Raw genomic sequence first — 21210 nt, 5'->3', positions numbered from 1 at the left:
TTGCCTTCCATGAGTGCCACAACAAGCAAAAGCAAGCAACCACGAACTTGCTCGCCTTCTCTGTCTTTAGGGTCATGCCAATGGACGTGGGGCCGCTCATATATCCCCCTACATTTCCGAAAATGGACTTGACCTGCAAGCTGTTTATTGGATAAACACATTTCCCAATCCCAGGAGTCTTTGCTCCATTCGACGTCAATTCAAGAACAAACAAATTAAAGTAAACTGTAGTTCGTATTATTTATTTATGGCTATGAAAGTTCTGTAACGCCTGAATAATGAAGAATTAAATGAAGTAAAAAAAATAACACAAAAAAAAAAACATGAATGAGACATAGAGAGTAAGCAAGTGGTATAAATATTGGTTGGATGTTCTCGAGACGTGTATTGTTTATTTCGGGGATTTTCACGGCATCTTGACGTGGAATAAATTATGCTCAGGGCCGGCTTGCAGACGCCTCGCGGCCACTCACAACTGTGGGCCGGTCCAACTGACTTCGCAGGCCGCTACACAATTGCGGGCCGGTCCACCTGACCTCGCTGGCTGGCCGGCCGACCGGGAAATCTCCCGATCGTCCCGACGGCCACTCCGCCTCTGCTCCAGTGTACAGCCCAGGACAGAGCCAGCCCTTCCCACCAGCTTATTGAGTCTCTTCCTGTCCCTCTCAGGAAACCCGTAACCCCAAAAGACTACTGCATGAAAAATTGCAGATGCAAAAACTGTATCATAAAAAGTCCTTAACAGCCAACAATGGCTGTGTCATCAGTTTCCTGTCATTAGTCCCCATTTCAGAGCCCTCCAGTTGGCGAGCAACCATGTTGGTCCAGGCGGGGATTGACCCGTTACCAGGGATACCGCCACGACACACCAGTCAGAAGCTGGCAGCCACGACACCAATCAACATAGAGCACTGCACAACATGTGTGTCTTCAACTGTTGCTTGATTTGATCACATTCACCTCTCATTATTTGGTATCTCTATATATGTACGCAAGCAAACACACACACACACACACACACACACACACACACACACACACACACACACACACACACACACACACACACACACACACACACACACATATCCTTCCAGGCTGAAACTCAAGATACAAACATGCATCACGCACGCTGGCAGGTTGACTGTTGAAAACGGTGTGATCTGACTGGATCACATCCCCTCCAGGCGGGGGGGGGGTCTGAGACGAGGAGGAGCAGGAGGAGGACGGGCAGCAGGAGGAGGAGGAGCAGAAGGAGGGGCAGGAGGAGAGGAGGAGAGGAGGAAGAGGAGCAGGAGGAAGTGGAGGAGCAGGAGAAGGGGCAGGATGAGGAGGAGGAGGTAAGGCGTAGGAGGAGGATGAGGAGGAGAGGAAGAGGAGCAGGTGGAGGAGGAGAGAAAGAGGAGCAGGAGGAGGAGGAAGAGGAGAGGAAGAGGAGCAGGAGGAAGAGGAGGACGAGAGGATGAGGAGCAGGAGGAGAAGGAGCAGCAGGAGGGGCAGAGGGAAAAGGAGATGAGGAGGAGCAGGAGGAGGTGAGGAGGAGGAGAGGAGCAGGAGGAGTAAAAGGTCCAATAAGTTAAGTGGCTGTAATAACGCTCCCCCATCCTGTGGCTGCTGGCACCACCCCTCTCTATACCTTTATTCACACACACACACACACACACACACACACACACACACACACACACACACACACACACACACACACACACACACACACACACACACACACACACACAGTCACACACACACACAGTCACACACACACAGGCATGTATGCACATACACACGCACGCAGGCACATGCGCCAACACAAACGCATATGCGCACAAACATACACACACACATGGACACACACACACGTGCGTGCACGCACATACAAACACACACTGCTCACGTCACACCTAGCCTAGCCCTGCCTACAGACTTGGCGCCGATCCCCCATAGCAATGGATCCATTTGGCACGGCAACTTGCTCGTCACCTTGAAGACGAGCGGGCTCGAGGATAGAGGACACAGGGAGGGGATGATGTAAAGCCATCCCTCCCTTCTTCCACTTCATCACTACAGGTGAAGTGCTTGGCTGAGAGAGGGGATGCACACATCCATGCTCTTTATTTGCATGTGTGTGTGTTGGTGTATGTGAGTGGGTGTGTGTGTGTGTGTGTGTGTTTGCGTGTGTGTGTGTGTTTGCTTGTGCGTGTGTCTGTGTCTCTGTGTGTTTGTGTGTGTGTGTGTGTGCCTGCGTGTGCCTGCAGGGTGGCATGTGCATTTGTGTAAATGCGTCAGTGCTACGCGTTAATGTTTTTATTCATCGTGTGTGTGTGCGCGTGTGTGTGCGTGTGTCTGTGCACCACCTCCCATTGAGCAGAGTATAAGGAGTGCTTTAGTTTAGGATCCTTCCCACTGTGGTTGAGCAGAGTGGGTCTTTCCTTTACCTCGGAACTGGGGGCTGAAGCAATGCACAGATGCATAGAGACGCCTTGCTTTTGGTGATGAGGCTTATTTAACAACATTCAATTGGAATGCTAATAATTCCCTATAATCAATTCTCAATCAAGTATCCTTAATCAGTGATCTAAATTTGTCAAACAATACATCCCCCTGGCTGATGCACGCTCAATGTGGTTTATTAACCAGTGTAAAAAACGTCCTCAAGTCTCATGTGTGCTTTTTCCGCCATGGTGGGTTTAGTCTTATTGAGAAAAATCGTATTGAAAACAAAAGTAGCCAGATGGACTGAATGGTATGAAGTAACACATGCAATGTGTTGAAGGTGGTGGTGAAGACGATGTAAGTTGTGTTTTTGCTCAAAGTGTTAAAGGTTGTGTCCGTGGCATTGGTGTTGAAGTTGGCGTAGGTTGTGGTGTAAGTTGTGTAGGTGTTGAAGATGGTGGTGTCCTAGGGGTTAGAGGTGTTGTAAGTGGTGTAGGTGTTGAAGATGGTGGTGTCGGTGGGGGTATTGTTGGTGTAAGTGGTGTAGGTGTTGAAGATGGTGCTGTCGTTGGGGTATAGGTTGTGTAAGTGGTGTAGGTGTTGAAGATGGTGGTGTCGGTGGAGGTATAGGTTTAGGTTTTGAAGGTATGGTTGGTGATCAAGATGGTGAGGGTTGGTGTAGGTGAGGTCGATGGTGGAGGTGTACCTGCTGGAATATGAGTGCGTGGCTGATGTAGCCCCAGCTGGAGGTGGAGTTGTACCTGGTGGAAGATGAGTGCCTGGCTGATGTAGCCCCAGCTGGAGGTGGGGCTAAGGTAGTGGATGAGCAGCAGGAGCAGCAGCATGAAGGCGATGCTGGCCGAGGCGTAGATGGCGTTGATCAGGAACATCATGATGGCACAGCCCATGATGCCCAGCAAGCAGGTGTGCCACGTGAAGTAACGGAAGGTGGGCCTGGGGTGGGGGGGTCAGACACAAGCTCTAAGTAATTGGTGAATGGACTGCATTATACAGCGCTTTTCTAATCAGTGGCCTCTCAAAGCGCTTTACAATATTGCTTGACATTCACCCATGCTAACCTTCCGGTTACCAGTCAACCCACTCTACCTCCTGAGCCAAATGCCACCCCGTTGTGGTCTCTAGTCTAGCTTACTACTTAGTGCACCTTCCTGTAAGCTGATGTTATTGGTTTGCTGAAGTTACCATTTATGGTTTATGTTTCATAAGCAGTGTCAGGATAATCAGATACAAGTTTCAGACTTTATTTCTGTTAAAGTTTGTTTTGTTTCAAAGGAAAATAAAACAATACCATATAAAGAAACACACATGCATCGACAGCACCATAATGAGGTGGAACAGGGATGTAAATAAAATAGTGTACAGTATAATTGCATTCATTGTAAGCTGTTGACTTAATTAACATGGAAATTTCATTCGGGACTGATTGGAAAAAGTTATTGAACTGCCAATTCTAAATGCTTGCCTGGATTTTAATATTTATATTACCTAAATCAGGCAAAATACGTTTAATAATAATTTAAAATGTTATAAATAAAACATTCTAGATGGCCACTGATTGCGAATCCAATCATTACCTTCTGATGAGCCGGTTTCACACAAATTAAACCATGTCTACGCTTTGTTAACTTAAAGACCAACTTGAATATTCAACTGTACCTTGACGAGAAAAGACACAAAACACACATGCACAAGCACTCTCTCCCCACAGGGCTTGAAGGCTGAGCAGCAGACACATCAGAGAGGCCAGTGACATGTTGGGGAGTGCAATTATACAGATAATGAGCCATATCTGTGCAAGAGTGACTGCACACACCACTACCTGTCAAAAGATGGTGTGTGTGTACGTTTAAGTGTTTGTTTGTGGGTGTGTGTATGTGTGTATATTGATTGATTGATAGATTAATACTATAATATTCCCAGGGGGAAATTATTTAAACATGTATATGTATGTGATGTAGATCATGGCACAACCTAAGTGTGGGTGTGTGTATGTGTGTATATTGATTGATAGATTAATACTATAATATTCCCAGGGGGAAATTATTTAAACATGTATGTGATGTAGATCATGGCACAACCTAAGTGTCCCCGCCCCCCCCCCCCCCCCGACACCCACCCAGTCTGAAATGTCCCAGCTTGGTATCTCTACAGTAGTCTAATATAGAACCGCCCACACACTAGGATGTAGAACTGCCCACACACTAGGAAGTACAACCGCCCAAAAACTAGGACGTGGGACCGACCACACTCTAGGACGTAGAACTGCCCACACACTTTGACCTAGAAATGCCCATACACTAAGAAGCAGAACCGCCCACACACCAGGAAGTCAAACCGCCCCCACACTAGGACCTAGGACGTGGAACCGCCCACACACTAGGAAGTAGAACCGCCCCCACACTAGGATGTAGAACCGCCCACACACTAGAACGTCGACACATCAAGACCGCTGTTCGCCTCAAGGACTGATACATGAAGAGGACTTAAAGAGGACCTATTATACTACTTTTCTGGTCTTAATTTCTTATTAATGACTCCTATAGCGCAGCCTGACACGAATCACAGCACAAAAAACGATGTAGATATTCGGGAAACTCTTCCTGTCATCTGGGCGCTTTCAGCATTCTCTGTCAACGCTCGGTTTCGTCCTTCTCCGCCCCCTCGCCCCCCCTTGCCAACCCAACTCCGTTGTGATTGGTTACCTTCCTTGAAGCGCGCGCGCGGGCAGATTTGACCAGGCATCTGGGGGCGTGGCAGGAGTGCCTCTACGTAGATGATTTCCCGGAAATGTGAACAAGTGAATCGCAAACGTTGTCCCGAGTGTTTAGCGCTCTGCACAGCAAGTCCAGACTGTCAGCAGGGAATACGTCGAAATGCATGTGCGGCATTATTTGACACTTATGGTTAAACATGACTATCAATCATTATAACAACGTTTATAGGTCATAAAAGTCGAAAGGTCCACTTCATAGATGAACTGAACTGAAATTTGAGGTTTAGTTGATATAACAGATGTATTGTCTGCCTTCTCATTGGTACAATAACTAAGGATTAAATTGTACGGGGAAAGTGTTACAGGGCGCCGCCATGTTGGATTCCAACAATCAGGTACGCCACTGGCATGGTAACCTACTCCTACTCTCTGGCTCTAGCAGCCATAGCAGGTTGTGAACGGAAAAGCAAACAACCAGTTCTACAGGAGGATCATCTTATTGCATTGCCCCTAGCTGCAGTGATGAATTATATAGGGCCAAGGCAGCTGGGGTAATCATACATTTCCACAGGCTACCTTTGAATAGGAAACCAGCCCTTAATAAATGGCTGGCAGCCTTAAAACTGACTAACCCTCCGATAGCCCCTGTCATGTCAATCTCCACAAGCTAGCACTCTGACCATAAAGTGTATAAACTATTACTCAGACAATATCACAGATCTATGTTTCCAAGCTGCTAATTAAACCATGGCGGGTCTGTAAACAGAATTTCCCCAAATGTCCCTTTCTACTCAACCTGATGTTCGCCGACTAGCCGATTGCTGATGCAGTGGGAGTTAAACTCGAGTAATTTAAGTAATTTAAGATGTATCTGTGAAATATCCATCTGTGCAATATCCATCAACATCAACCAGAAAGTAAACCTCCAACATCCACCTTAAGTAAACGTGACACTTGTGTATCCGCCTCGCATCTATGCTCAGCCGCGGGTGTATCTCAAAGTGCATCTAACATGTCTTTCAGGTCCTGTCCACCCGGAGCCGATTTTTTTGTGAATGTCTTTAATAACCATGTTATAAGGTAGATAAGAAACCATGTTCTTTAATAGGTCCATGGTCCCAGGGTGGTTTCAAATGAAACCGATGCGGTTTCGTGTTAGGATTTGTGTGGACGCCTGAAGCGACGTTAGAGTTGCGTTGAAAGTTACAGGTTTTTTTTTTGCATTATTTTTGTAGCTTTAAATACAGCCCATTTTGTCAATTTAATTACTAACTGTACATTAAAAGGTATTTCTACTCAATCTAAAAGGTTATACAACTACTATCTCCTCCTCGACTTGAATGTTTTTATACAGCGTGCAGGCTGGATGCGCGCAGGTTTGATGCGCTCCACTTTTTTTGTGGAGAACCAGCGCCTTGAATATGTAGGTACTACAGCGTTTGTACAGCTCGTTGCGTTTCCGCAATGAGTCCGTCTTTACGGAGATATTCCTGAAACGCATGAAAGGAAAACGGAGGGGGAAAGATCGTTTTCGCCTTGTAACTTGGTTGCTATTTATGGGGCGTTCCAGGGTCTCCGCTCGGACGAGAGCATGGCCACTTCCAAAACCTCTCTCTCACCGCACAGCATCCGAAATGCCCTATGCATGGTTATGCAACCTAATCCCACCATTAGATGGTCAAGGTTGACCGGGACCTCTCGGCAGCAGACCGATTCAATGGCACTGTCCATGCTCCGCAGCACCCACACGCACACCAGTCACACCCACACGATCCGAAGGTGGAGCTGGAGCCTGAAATTGATCCCTCTCCACCGGGTTGCAGTGGAACACTACAGGCATGTCCCTCACAGGCTGTGTAGAAGACGTTCGCGTGTCTGCAGCAACGACCTAGTCCTACCATGCCAGTGACGTCATCGGCGCTCTAATACTAAAAGATGCATTTTCTTTTGTTGCTAAAAAAAGCTATACATTGGTTTTCTTTTGATTTGTGGACCATGTCTCCTTCTCCGTCAGATTCAATTATCTTTAACAATTACCAAATGACTGTTTACTGTTAGTCTAAAAGCTACTCAGTGCAAGCAATAGATCAAATAATACTAATAGGAGGCGAAGTTTGTTCAGAAGAAAAAGTTTCTCCCTTCTCTTGCGCCTTCTTCCATCGCCCAACGCGCAAACTCCCTCCCTGCCTCCCTCTCCCTGCGCGGCTGTCGCCATGCAGGGACTAATTAGGATAAAAGCCCACCCTGCCCTCCTACACTCCCCCCTCCTCTTCTGTCCCTAAGTGCTCCCCTCCCTCTCCCCCTCCCCTCCGTGTTCTCTTTGTACAATCACCTTAAAGCGGCCAGTCCCCCCACCGGTGATGTCATTAAGCTGACACAGCAGAAGTACTGAGGAGGGGCAGGATAGATGGTAGACCAGGCCCCCAGCCAAAATAAGCATTACAATCGGGACTTTGGGCACCAACACAGACAGGCGGTACGACTCGGCCACACCGTGGCCATGGCTGCTGGGTCACGTCCCCGTCAGGACGAGTGTACAAGATGTCAGTCCTTAGTTTTGTTTCCTTTTTACTGTATATTATGGGCTGTTTGTGGTGATACTGGTGGAGCCGCTGTGTGTCTGAGTGCATCAGCCAGGCAGTGATCAATGGGAGCTGGACATATGTCACCTGACGAACGTCCAGAAAACCAACTGCATCTCTGCTAAGATTGGTTTGTTACACTTTTGTTGCATTTATTTTATTGTATTTTAACCCATTTTTGTTTGAATACACGTTTAACTGCATGGATGGACAAACCCATGGACACACACACAAACACAGATTCCTAGCTACCCTATAAAACTAAACAACAAATGCAGAAAACATGTTTTCCTTCTGTGAACTACTGCAAAAGCAGGAAAACTTTCAGGAGAAAGAAGGACTGAAGAGGACAGTGTGTTGTCCAGTGGTGTCCCTCTCGAGGGCGAGAGAGAACATATCCCACTGGTCCACATGGACCTGATTAGGGCTATAGGGCTCAGTCCTACAACATGGAAAACTCAAAGCTTATCAGCTCTTTAATCGCAGAATTGTAAAATCATATTTTGGGTCCAATTTAAAATGTTTGGATTTTTTTTACTTCTCTCAATTGGGCTCTTGTCTAGAATTGAAAGTTACCTGAAATAATAACAAGATGTAATAGGAATGGCAGTCGACAGAATAAGACATTTATGTATCATGCTATATGGATACATAACAAGATGTTAAGGTCTTCAGAGTAAGACGCATACTATGTTTAGAAAATGACGGCCGATACTGGATTTACTCAGATATAAGATAACAATTCATCTGCGGATAGATAGAATATAGATATATCGCCAGTTATTTGATATGTATTGTGGTACCCGGGGTGTGGAGCAGGGAATTGGCAGCTCACCCTGCAGCATGCTTCGGGCCACAGAAACATTGCAGTAAAACTATGAGCTAAAGGAACCAATTAGCTATGGAGGGGAGCTACTAACCTTCCCACAGAACATGAAGTAAACTATTAGTGTCTTTACTTAAATGTGCTCGGCTAAAGCATTCAGAGGTTCAGCCACGTAGTAAAGGATTTATAGAGAGAATCGACAACGATTCTTACGTTTTCATATCAGCGCATATCCGCAAACAAAATATATGACACAACCGATATATCTTTGACAAAATGGGCCATCCGATATATCGGTCAGGCTCTTATTATGTTATCATAACATATTATATTCAAATATTATGCTATAACCATATACAACAAGAGGTTATACATACTGCTGCTTTGTACAAACACAGGCCTCTTTGTTTCTTCATGTTTTGTTTCATTTCAACCATTCATTGCTAGGAGTACATCCAGGAGTACAGCATGCAGCAATGTTTCATTTAGTACACAAACATCCGCCGAGCGAGGACCACGATTTGTGTCCCGAATCCTTCCCCATGACCCTGTGATATGAGCGTGTGTCTGTGTGTGTGTCTGTGTGTGTGTGTGTGTGTGTGTGTGTGTGTGTGTGTGTGTGTGTGTGTGTGTGTGTGTGTGTGTGTGTTGCTAAGCCATTGGTCAGTTGCTGCAGCGGTGGTTGGTCCCACAGCGCCCCTTAAGGGACAATCTTGGCAACTGGAGCAGTCAGTGCTAAAGCTGGAGCAAATAGCAACCTCCTGAAACAACACACACACACACACACACACACACACACACACACACACACACACACACACACGCACACACACACACGCACACAACCCCCCCCCCCCATGCACACACACACACACACACACACACACACACACACACACACACACACACACACACACACACACACACACACACACACACACACACACACACACACACACAGTGATCGGTGTAACCCATATTTTTGTTAAAATACACGTTTAACTGCATGGATGGGCAAACACATGGACAGACACACACACACACACACACACACACACACACACACACACACACACACACACAGTCCTACCAACACCATCAAATGAAACATAAAAGGCATGTCACCGAAACCACACACACACACACACACACACACACACACACACACACACACACACACACACACACACACACACACACACACACACACACACACACACACACACACACAAACACACGCACACACACAAACAAATTTAACAACCAGACATCTTTTCAGCTACATCATAATTTTGACTATCAGCCGCCTCCCCCCCGCCCTTCCCAAACACACAGAAAAGAGAAACTGACTGATGTGCCAAATTCAGGGGAAAGGGAAATATTTCTGCTAAATTAGTTATGCTAATTACAGAGCTGCTCTCATGGGGGGAGGCGCCGCTAAATAGCTTTCAATTCCTCTTGCGTGGAAAGAGACGTGGGGGACAGGGGGGAGGGGGGGTGTTGGAGGGCTGGTGTGGAGTTTGGGCAGGGAGGTGAAAAAACAAAAAAAACAAGCGAGCGCCTGTAAGAATTGCCCGCCGACGGAGTGACAACTGGCTAATGGAATTAGCAGCCCCCGAATGGGGGGGGGGGGGGGGGTTAAGGGGCTTTGAGGGGGAGGGCAGGGAGGCGGTTCACAAAGCAGCCAAACAGGCAGTCCTTATCAGCTCAGTGCCCCAGCTGAGAGAGAGAGAGAGAGAGAGAGAGAGAGAGAGAGAGAGAGAGAGAGTGAATGTTATTTGCTTTGGTTGGAGGGCAGTGAGGGGGGGCATTAGAAAGTTTGAGCACACACTTTGCGGCCTATTTCCTCCGCTGACTGTCAAGGGCTAATAGCGGCGGGAGGAGGCTGAAACACTAAAGTACAATGAGAAACACAGCACCAAAAACCCAAAGCTCTGGAGCAGTGTTTTAATTGTTATTCTTCCACACATTTGGCTCATTTCTAAATCAGAATTAAACCAGTAAACAAGCCACTCCATCATTAGGGCCATTTTCCGCTTTTTTGTTATTCTTTCTACCTATTTAATAATTTGACAGCACCAATTCCTTTGACATGTATCAATGGAATTGTCTCTGTGTACGCTCTGTCTGGCTGTGTTTTCTGAGGGTGCGACGCGGTGTGAGGCGTAAGGTTCGATTGAGATAAGCCAGGCAGGCGGTGAGTTACAGAACCACACCTTGCTACACTCCACAGCTATTAAAAAGGGGAGCAAAAGCCAAATTTACTAAGATTTGTTTGATGTAGCCTTGTGGATCCACAACTATTCCTCGGCTACTTCAGTTTTGCAGATTGCATCAGTAATTCATTTGTTTTAAATATATGTTGACATGCTATGTATTTGGAGATGGGTTTCAAGCGGGGACAAATTGAAAAATGGGTGGATTGGGAGGGTACAGGGATGTTTCTAACGGACTACTTTCAGGTTGATGACTTTATCCACAACAAACGGTCCAATGAATCTAGGCGACGGTTTCCTTGCATCCGTCTTAAAGTGCAGATCCTTGGTTGAGAGGGCTACCTCCTCACCCCGGGACAAGTTAGGAGCTGGAGTTCCACCACGTTTGGCTTCTCTCTGATATGGTGACATTCCTGTACCTGAGATGGGCAGGATGTTATGGACAAATGCCCTCCAAGTGAGCTGGGAAGCCCAGGGGGATGGGTGGGGGGACACCAGACAGCAGAGGGTTGGGTCAAATTGCTGGTTAGCCCTCTCAGCTTGGCCGTTTGTTTCGGTGATACTCCGAAGAGACACTGGGGATGGCATCAATGGCGAAGCAGAAGGCTTTTCAGAAAGCTTGGGGACCCCGATCTGAAAAAATGTCCGCAAACATGGAAAACCTTTGGGCCAGACCCAAATAAGACCAGAACAGGCAGAAGGTGCAGCAGACCGGGCTGATTGGAGGTCTTATTAGACAGGCATAGCAGTGTCAAGTTCTCTCCCTTTTTTGTGCAATCTCCAACTGAAAGAGATAGGTGCATCCACTCAGAGTTCCTACTGGGTTTCACTCAATAAACAAACTTTTTCTTTTATTGAATTCTCAATTTATGGTAAATTGTAGGTTATTCAGTTGTTCGCCAGGTGAGAAACATTTGAAACATAAAACCAGAAAAAGGTAGCCTGGCTCCGCCCGCCTAAGTACTTCCGCTCAATTTGAATTTCCCTTCAGTACTAGGTCTGGACCTGCTGTATGTAATTTGCTTTTCTGGGGCCGCCACAGCGGCGCCCAATCAGCGAACAGAGGGCGTGTCTGAGAACAATGACGATGGCGTATTGTCAACGATTAGACCCAGCTTCGAAAGTTGACTGCATACATCATCTCTGGCCTTACTATAAAATATTGATTTACAATGTGCAATTTTTCCCTGATAAATTAAATTCGACGAACAAAACCTGCAGCTGTCGTTGACGGACATTTTCGTGCAGACGCGCAAGGTGTTTGGTTTGTGTACAACCTGCGCGTGATTCCCGGCGCATGACATACGTCACAACCAAACGTTAGCGATTGGTTATGGCAGATCCAGAGTGGCACTGGGCAGATCCAATCATTTTAAACTTCAACAGACACCCGCCTTCAAGTGAGTTAACGTTTGTCAATTGATTAGGTCCAGACTCTCTGTACAAATGAAATGAAATGAAGTGAAGTACGAGAGTCTGGTAGAACCAAGCTAAGAAAAAGGTTGTTTTACAATGTGAAATTAAATGCAAACAGAAAAATAAACATTGTTTTATTAAATTAATCAAAGTGCAAAATAAATTCTCCCACTGTTAATCCTTCTTAATGTTATTTAACCTTAATAGATCTCTCCCGCCAAGGACGCCATTCCTCCTGCTTCACTGCCAAGGGGTGACCAGGCCTGGGCCAATCCAGGACCGCCTATACCTTGGCTGGGCCAATCTTTACCAGTCCCTTGGCGACGATGTAACCAAGGAAAAAGACTGGACATCTCCCTAAGGACATCATTAACTACGTTTTGGAAGACGGTGGAGCATTAGGGACCCTGGCACCACTGAACACCCAAAGTGACCTAGGGGTGTGGTGTAGGCTACACCACACCCCTAGGTCACCCCTACTAGCCAGTTTGGCCGGTGATGGATGAGGCAATCATGTCAGTCAGAGCCGCTCTACTGTTCTCGCTCCCTAGGCTCGCTCCCTGGGCAGTACTGACTTTATTTCCCATGAACACTGTTGTGATGCTACATGATGACGCATAAGACGCCCATTGGCTGCGCGCAGGCAGTGCAACCAACCAGCGCGAGAAACCATTGAAACAGAAAACACAAAGAAGAAGTAGGAGAAGAAAAATAATTAATGAACGGAGCAGAAACTATCAAAAGGGAGCTAGCTAAAGTTAATTAAAAAGTAGCCTAAACTTAAATTAAATGCGGCGACGGTTGGTCGGACAGACGTCTGGGGGCGAGAAGAGGAAGGAGGCAGGGGATGAGATTGAGAATATAAACAACAATGCGTGCAAAACGAAAAAAAGAAAGTTCAATGCCAAATTGCTGACGTGTCGTGAATGGCTTGTGTTTGATCAAGAAAATGTCGTCATGTTTTGTAGGGACTGCCGCATGTACACAAAAGAAAAAAACAAAACAAACAATTTCGTGGTGGGAATGAATCATTTTAAAGTCAAGGCTGTAAAGGACCATGAGCGTGCCCGGAGTCATCAGGAGAGCTTCAGGATTAAATCTACCAAAACAGGTCGTATTGAAGAGAGCCTTGCTGGGAAAAGCCTTTCTTTATTAAAAACGTCGGAGCTGGAGAAGATGCAGCTACTTTTTCGAAATGCCCACGCCATCGGAAAAAAGGGCAGGCCTTTCACCGACTTTGCATGGAGGTGTGAGTAAGTGAATAGATAGTAACGTTACTATTTACATGTTTCAGAATCTGTGCATTTAACACGAAACAGAGTGACATGCATGCTTCCACAGACACAGATGGAACTTTACAAAAAGATAATATTATGATATGATGAATAATTTCAGGGTGGAAAAGGAAGAAGGGCTTGAAGATAGGAGAGACATAAACAAATGAATACCAGGCAAAAGAGTTCATACACTACATAGCGGAGATTGAGAGAAGAAAGATGAAGCCAAGCTTATCAGATGGCAAGTTCATCTCGGTCATGTCAGATGGATCCCTGGACAGTGCAGTGATGGAAGAGGAAATAGTCTACGTCGGAAGTGCCAGTGAGGGGAAGGTTAAAGTTGGAGTAAAAGCTGTCTGCTACAAATATAGCCGAAGCTGTGTGCAGTATAATGGACAGTGAAGTCAGCACTGATTGGGAGAACAAGCTGGTGTCCCTCACTACAGATGGAGCATCTGTAATGACAGGAGTAAACAATGGTGTAGTCACAAAACTGAGTGCAGACAGACCAAATGTGCTAGGGATCCACTGCATGGCCCATAAGCTTGAGCCCGCCTTTACAGATGGAATAAGGAAAAATGTGATGATCAAGAAAGCTGAGGACCTGTTGAGTGGACTCTACACTCTATACCAGGGGTTCTCAAAGTTTTGACAACTGAGGGCCAATTTAGGAACCCAAAATTTGACTGAGGGCCGCCAAAGGAAAAAAAATGTTGGCGGGAAACGCCGTCAGCATCCCAGTGGTGAAAAGAAACATTGCACCCGCACCGTGGACCTCTGGGAGTGAGGTCAAGTGAGGTCTAAATCATGAAACTGAGGTTCACCCTTTCAAAGTAATGTACAGCCGGATTAAAACTAAAAAATGCCATTGGCCCGCGGGCCGCACTTTGAGAACCAATGCTCTATACCATAAGAGTGGAGTGAACAGGGCCAGCCTAAAGCAACACTTCAGGGAGCTCCACATGAAGGCTTTGATGCCAACCAGAGTAGGTGGAACCCGGTGGCCACCACATCTCTTAAAAGCACTTGACCATTTTCTCCGGGGATATGCTGGCATTGTACGCCACTTACAGGAGAAGGTATGTTAATTTATAGCCTACTAAAACCAGCACTGTAGATGGATAATGTAATGTTTGCTTTATTTTTCTCTTCATCAGTTCTAAATGTTGTCTGTGATATAATGCAGTTGTTTTGTTTGTAGTCCCAGGAGGCCACGGACATCAATGCTCTTCTGAGGGCAAAGGCCAAGGGGTTCCGCAACATTGCCAAGGATGGTGGAGTGCTCAGGTTTTGCTGTCTTCTCCATGACACCATCTATCAACTGAGCAACCTCTCCAAGTCACTGCAGAGATCAGTGTCAATCCTGGCTGAAGCTCAGAGGTCCTTGTCCCCTTGTCATAGAAAAGTACAGGTCAAGGTATGTATCATATATCCAACAATTTATGATTTGATTTTAGGTTGTGTTGGTATGTTTTCACCTCAGTATAAATAAATAAATATATAAATAAATAAATAATTAAGACATCCATCCATCTATCTGCACAACCGTAGATCTGGGCCTAAGCTGAGAGCAGTGCTGGACACAGACACCTTTGAGGGAGTCCTCCTGAAGCCTTCTGATGCTGACCAGCATGACAAGGCAAAGAACGAGCTCATTGACTCTCTGTGCCGGTGCATCACTGCTAGATTTAGTGATGTGAACAGTGGTGTCCTGCAGGCTATGCGGCTGACCAGTTTCAAGTGCTGGTCAGAAGCAGACATGAGTTCAGGTTAGCAATTCAAATGTAATGGACACATCTTTACGCATTTTATGTTTTAAGGCAACTGCTTAACTTTAGATGAATGTTTCCCCTTTGTTCTCAGATTTTGGAGATGGAGAGATAAACAAACTCATCAGTCACTTACGACCTCTTCTGCTGCAGTGGATGTGGAGTTGATCCCTGATCAATGGACAAATCTCAAGACTGAACTGTACACAGCAGGATTCAGCCAAGGTACTTGTTAAAGGCACAATCCAAATATGATGCTATCTTTAAATAACTAAAGTTGCATTTGAAAATAATTGTTTGCATGTGCATAATGTTGTCTGACCCTGCTACAGGAACCTTTGAGAAGACCTGGCCTACTGTGAACAGAATGCTCCGCCATTGGTGTCCTGACGTCCTTGATCTCTTTTTTGCTCTCCTCACCATCCCTGCAACTACAGCTGATTGCGAAAGAGGGTTCAGTGTGATGAATCAGGTAAAGAGTGACTGACTGCTCACCTGTGAGTTTGTGCGCAAACATGGAACAAACAGAACTGAGGATGGCTCAGATTCAGATGAACAAATGAGTTCAGAGAGTGCTGAAGAAATGTGATGCGGTAGAGTTCTGAAATTATCAAAATGAAAAATAAATTATATTTTTGTTGTATACATGTACTGTATGTGTATGTATTGTACTTGGATTGTGTTAACAAAATGTAAAAATAATTCATTCAGCGGCACTCATCTCTTATTTTCACTGGAAAAAATTTGGCTAGTGGAAATTCTGATTGGCTGGTAACTTTAGAAAGTTACCAACAAAAAAGTTAATTTAGAACTCTGGGTGTAGCCCGTCTTCCATTGGTGTCCCTTCACGGATCCGGACTAGATGGTACACGTTGCGGAGGTCAAGCTTTGTGAACACTTGGCCCCCTGGAGAGAATCCAAAGCTGAGTTCATGAGAGGCAAAGTATACTTGTTCTTTACTGTTATGTTATTGAGTCCTCTGAAGTCTATGCCCAGATGGAGACTTTGGTCTTCTTGTACACATAGGAGAAACTGGCCCGAGAGACAAAGAAGACAGAGGCATGCTGCCTAAAAGTCCTTGATCACGAACCTGACTAGAGCCAGACGGAGGCAGAGCAGGGTGAGGACACATGGCATGGCAAAATGTGCTCCAACAACGAAGTACCTTGGCAGAAGCCCAATCTATCTATCTGTTATGTTTCATCAGCCACGGATAACCAAGAACAACAGGAACACAATGGGAATTTATTACATAGACATGTATGTCCTCTTGATGGTTACCTGACAACAGAAGGTGTACTGGTGTGTTTCTAGATGTTATTCTGTCTAGGAGCCGTCCATCAAGAGCATTGGCTTCCAATGGCTGAGGCAAATCCTCAAGACCCAACTGCTCCACAACCACAGCATTCAGATGATTCTAATCAGCATCCTTTAAGTTAATTTAATCCTCAATTAATGCTAACAGAGCTATGCACTAGCTGAGTGTTGATTGCAGTTTGGTCCAAGGATGGAAAGCCAACGTTCGGGCCGCACAGCCTGTTAGGATCCTCCCCTCTTCTGACAAGGCCGCTCATTTTACGGGCAACAGGCAGCAAGAAAGTCACATTATAAACAGCTGTTCCTGTCAAACTGGGCAGAGCTGGCTGGCTGCGTGGTGGACAGGCAGGCTGGTCATCCAGGAAGACAAGGAGAACAGGTATATTGTTTCAGGCAGGCTACTAACAAACTAACTGGCAAGCAAACTGAGGAATGAGCTAACCCTTGGAGAGTACATCACCGCACGTCGATCCGGTGGTGAGTGGCTGCTGGCGCTGGGTTCCTGCAGAACTACAACAGCAACTCTCAACATCCTTTTTTCAGCTTTTTGTTACACAGCAGATTTAAAAGTGGAAACACAGAGGAGCAGATTGTATCACTGTTACCTTATCAACACCCTGACTCCATGGCCAATTCTCCCCTACGGACCTTTATTGTTACACTTTTGTTTGCGCTGAAACACTGATGAAAATAGGTTCACTTTTTTATAGATTTCTGGATAAACTCGATTGCTAATCCTGTTGCTTAAAGTTACATTTCAACACTGCAATCTGCGGCTATACTTGTTTGCCATAGTTAACATTGAATTGCGATGATTGAGTTTCAATTGGCTTTCAGCACCTTTACACACTGCGCACTGCACACACAACCAGCAGGCATAATCCACTTATGTGCATAAAACACACATGAAAAAACATATTTTAGTGGTTCGTTTTGTGTCTTTTGATTAGCTCACCGTTGCACCGGGAAAACCTGCCAGCTGTCAACACCAAAAAATACTCAGATCATAAAAAAGCTGTCGGAGATAAAACAGGAGAGAGAGAGAGAGAAAGAGAGAGAGAGAGAGATAGGACCAGCAAATATTTTTTACAAAGTGGGAGAAAGTGCCAGAAAACAGGCCAGCCTCCTGCCACATTGTTTGTTAAGGGGGGGGGGATTTTTGCTTGCGTGTGGCGGGGGGCGGGGAAAGCACAGGGTGTGTCCTAACGCCACTGTCGGTGCACCTCGTCACGCCCCCTGCTGTGAGTGTGTGTATCAGCCTGTGTGTGTGTGTGTGTGTGTGATGTCCTTACCTGAAGTTGGGCGCGGAGGCCCATTCCAGGGCGAGACAGGCCAGGTCCACGGCCGCGTACACCAGGAGGAAGAAGATGGTGGAGATGCCCGCGATGGTGTTCACCTTTCCCGCGAACAGCACCAACTAGGGGGGGACACACGGTCAGGGAGGGGGGGAGACACGGTCAGGGAGGGAGAGAAACAGTCTGTCACTGAGGGAACACATGGTCAGGAAGGGAGAGAAACAGCCTGTCACTGAGGGCTGGATGCACTAAACAGCGAGGAACAACAGAGAGAGAGAGAGAGCGAGAGAGAGAGAGAGAGAGAAAGACAGAAGGACAGGGAGAAAGAGAGAGAGAAAGAGAGAGAGAGAGAGAGAGAAAGACAGAAGGGCAGGGAGAATGAGAGAGAGAAAGAGAGAGAGAGAGAGAGAGAGAGAGAAAGACAGAAGGACAGGGAGAAAGAGAGAGAGAAAGAGAGGGAGGGATAGAGAGAGGGGAGAGTAAGGGAGAGAGATAGAGAGAGGGAGATAGAGAGAGAGGTAGAGAAAGGGCAGAAAGAGACAGAGAGGGAGAGAGAGAGAGAGACAGAGAAAGAGATGGAGAGAGAGAGAGAGAGAGAGAGAGAGAGAGAGAGAGAGAGAGAGAGAGAGAGAGAGAGAGGGGGAGAGAGAGAGAGAGAGAGAGAGAGAGAGAGAGAGAGACATACGTCCTCTGGCAGTCAAAGTCAGTGAGCTCTCGGCGGTCCCATGAGACCGTTGCTCTACCAGAGCATCAATTAGCCATTAACTCAGACACAGGCCAGCGTCAGACACAGTTACGCCGCATGTTGTGTGTGTCTGTGCGTGTTCCTGAATGTCTCTGCATTTGTGTTAATCTGTTTGTGTGCCTGTGTGTGTGTCTGTGTGGATGTGAATGTATTTCTCTCTTCCTCTACGCTCTAGATCTCAGCCTGTGCTGAGTCTCTTCTTTTGTCAGGATATGAGAGTATATATGGAGAGCAACACTGCACTCATTTTCCTAATTTTTATGAAAACGTGGGCTCACCCAGTCGCTCAACTTAAACGGAGAGAGAGACGGGCTTCAGACTGCTGACTTCTGGTGGTGGAAGCAGGACAGTGGTTGAATCCCACATTGAGATGTGTGTGACGCTTTCCTCTGGTGAGGAAGAGGTGAGCCGCCATCAAAGCCTGCCCTCCTCCTTCCCCTTGTCCCCATCTCAGAATCACTGACACGCTACCTCCCCATACACCCTGGTTACTTCACACCTGCATTATGCAATGTGTCTGTGTGTGTGTTTATGATTAATCAATGGCATTCACACTCACATATGTATACACACACACACACACACACACACACACACACACACACACACACACACACACACACACACACACACACACACACACACAGGCATGCACACAAACACACACACATACATGCACACACACACATCACACACACACGTACACATGCACATACAGACACACATGCACAGACACATACAAACACACAAACACACACACACAACCACACACAAAGGGACACACAAACACAGACACACAGACACATACACATTGCTTTGACCCGAAGGCCCCATGACAGCCCAATATGTTTTTTTTCTATTCAATCCTGCAGTGTGTGAGATTGTTGGAACATGGGGTGAGATTACGATCAGGCTTTTGTCATCCGTGAATCATTTAAATGGCACTAGGAGAGAGAGAGAGAACTGAAGAATGAGAGTTCGGAGAGCGAGGTGCGATATAGACCCATTGATCTCCGACGGCGGCGGCACGGCTAACAGTTTCCCCTCTAATTACTCCTCCTCCACTCCTCTAGTGGAGCTCAGGATGGAGAGAGGGAGGGAGGTACGGAGAGCGAGAAAGTAGGGTCAAAGATTACCCTGGACAGGCATTTAGTCTGAAATAGCTTGCATCGATAAGGACGGAATAGATGGAGTGACAGACGCTCTCGCTCTCGTTGCATTCATTCATACCTTCCCTTGCACAGCCCAGTAAACAGCTCTCCTTACACCACTTGAACAAAACGGCCTCCTCTAGTACACTTGAAGACACAATAGCACAGACAGCCCCATTTCACGCTTTCAACTGAGTAGAGCGGTACTTTTAATCAAGCAACACCAACTCCCGTGTTTATCATTTTCCACAAATGCATTTGTGGTTGGACCATTTGACCTGCCCATACAGGACCAGAGACCAAAGATCATCTGTGGTTTCTATGGTAAAAAACAAATACTTCATTTTAATTTTGCTGTACTCTTGCATAAAACATTCACCATGTAAATGAACGAACACTTAATTGGTATATATGTGCCATCAGACTCACTCAGGGGAAATACGAATCACCCACCTGCTTTTGTGTGAAACACACACTCTCGCTGTGAAGTACGCAACATGCGGCTTAATGGTTTTAAAGACGGCCATTGCCTCTCGGGTTAGCTGATTGCATGCAAATTATTATAATGTATCTGTTCCTGATTGAAAACTCCCATAGGTTTTTACCACGCTATTTAGCAGTTTCTTTGTAACTCAAAGGCACACACTCTCACTCACTATCCTTTATATCTCAAAGCCCTTTAAGAGCAGCTGCTCGGGGAGATGATGGGGCAAATCGATTTTACATTCCCTCTTTTTACGTATGCAGCTGGACTGCTCTTTGTAATGCAACGTACAGAGCAGATTCAATCAATGAACATGAGTGTGATGCCTCCTAACTCCTAGGAAATTATGTCTCTCAGCCGACTGATGTGTGGTGGGACTTCAGGACTCTGGCAATCGACTTGACCTTCCCTCTGGTGTTCGTCTGACCACACGTAACACCCACTACTCTGCCTACGTAGTCAAATACTCATGTAATTACAATTGTTTACGGGTGGATTTGTGACTTTGTTCCCCACACACAAGTTAACCGCAGGTTAACTTGTGCAGGTGGTAGGATCTCTCCCTCACCTGGACGAGGAACCACGAGAGCAGCACCGCCACCCAGGGGTTCCCCCCGCAGGACGTCCGCTTAGCCGGAGACAACACCCTACCTGAAGGGGAGAGAGAGGGAGAGAGACAGGGAGAGAGAAAGTGTGAAAGAGACGGGGAGAGAGACAGGGGGAAAGAGACAGGGATATATATATATATATATATATAGATATATGGATGAACTTAAATCAATCGGTGAGAGCAGCGGGGCAGGGGGGTGTACCGAACAGGTGGTCCTTGGCCAGGGCATAGAGGATGCGCGAGGCCCCAATCAGGCTGCTCATGGCGGCCGACAGCGTGGAGCAGTAGACCCCCACGGTGACGAAGGGGTGCCACACGTTGATGTCACTCAGGTAGTTGTAGTCCCTCTGGA

The 21210-nt window shown here is 46.4% G+C and overlaps 1 protein-coding gene and 1 long non-coding RNA gene across 2 annotated transcripts in view; one reads left to right on the top strand and one right to left on the bottom strand.

Annotated features, from left to right (window-relative positions):
* zgc:153039 (uncharacterized protein LOC767698 homolog) overlaps positions 1-21210 on the bottom strand; it is a 73368-nt gene that overhangs the window by 9135 nt on the left and 43023 nt on the right. Inside the window, exons 7-10 of the mRNA XM_060074515.1 lie at positions 21061-21210; positions 20817-20899; positions 17866-17990; positions 3198-3390 (exon numbers count right to left, since the gene is read on the bottom strand). The exon at positions 21061-21210 is cut by the window's right edge and continues 8 nt beyond it. Coding sequence (XP_059930498.1) covers positions 3198-3390; positions 17866-17990; positions 20817-20899; positions 21061-21210 — 551 coding nt within the window. The remainder of the gene's footprint in view (positions 1-3197; positions 3391-17865; positions 17991-20816; positions 20900-21060) is intronic.
* LOC132474296 (uncharacterized) lies at positions 14775-15977 on the top strand. Its single transcript, XR_009529634.1, has 3 exons — positions 14775-14904; positions 15039-15481; positions 15589-15977. It is a non-coding gene; the product is annotated as an uncharacterized LOC132474296 (long non-coding RNA).

This window comes from Gadus macrocephalus, chromosome 16 (assembly GCF_031168955.1).
Source record: "Gadus macrocephalus chromosome 16, ASM3116895v1".
In the NCBI taxonomy this organism is placed as follows: Eukaryota; Metazoa; Chordata; class Actinopteri; order Gadiformes; family Gadidae; genus Gadus; species Gadus macrocephalus.
This window is presented reverse-complemented; position numbering and strand designations above follow the sequence as displayed.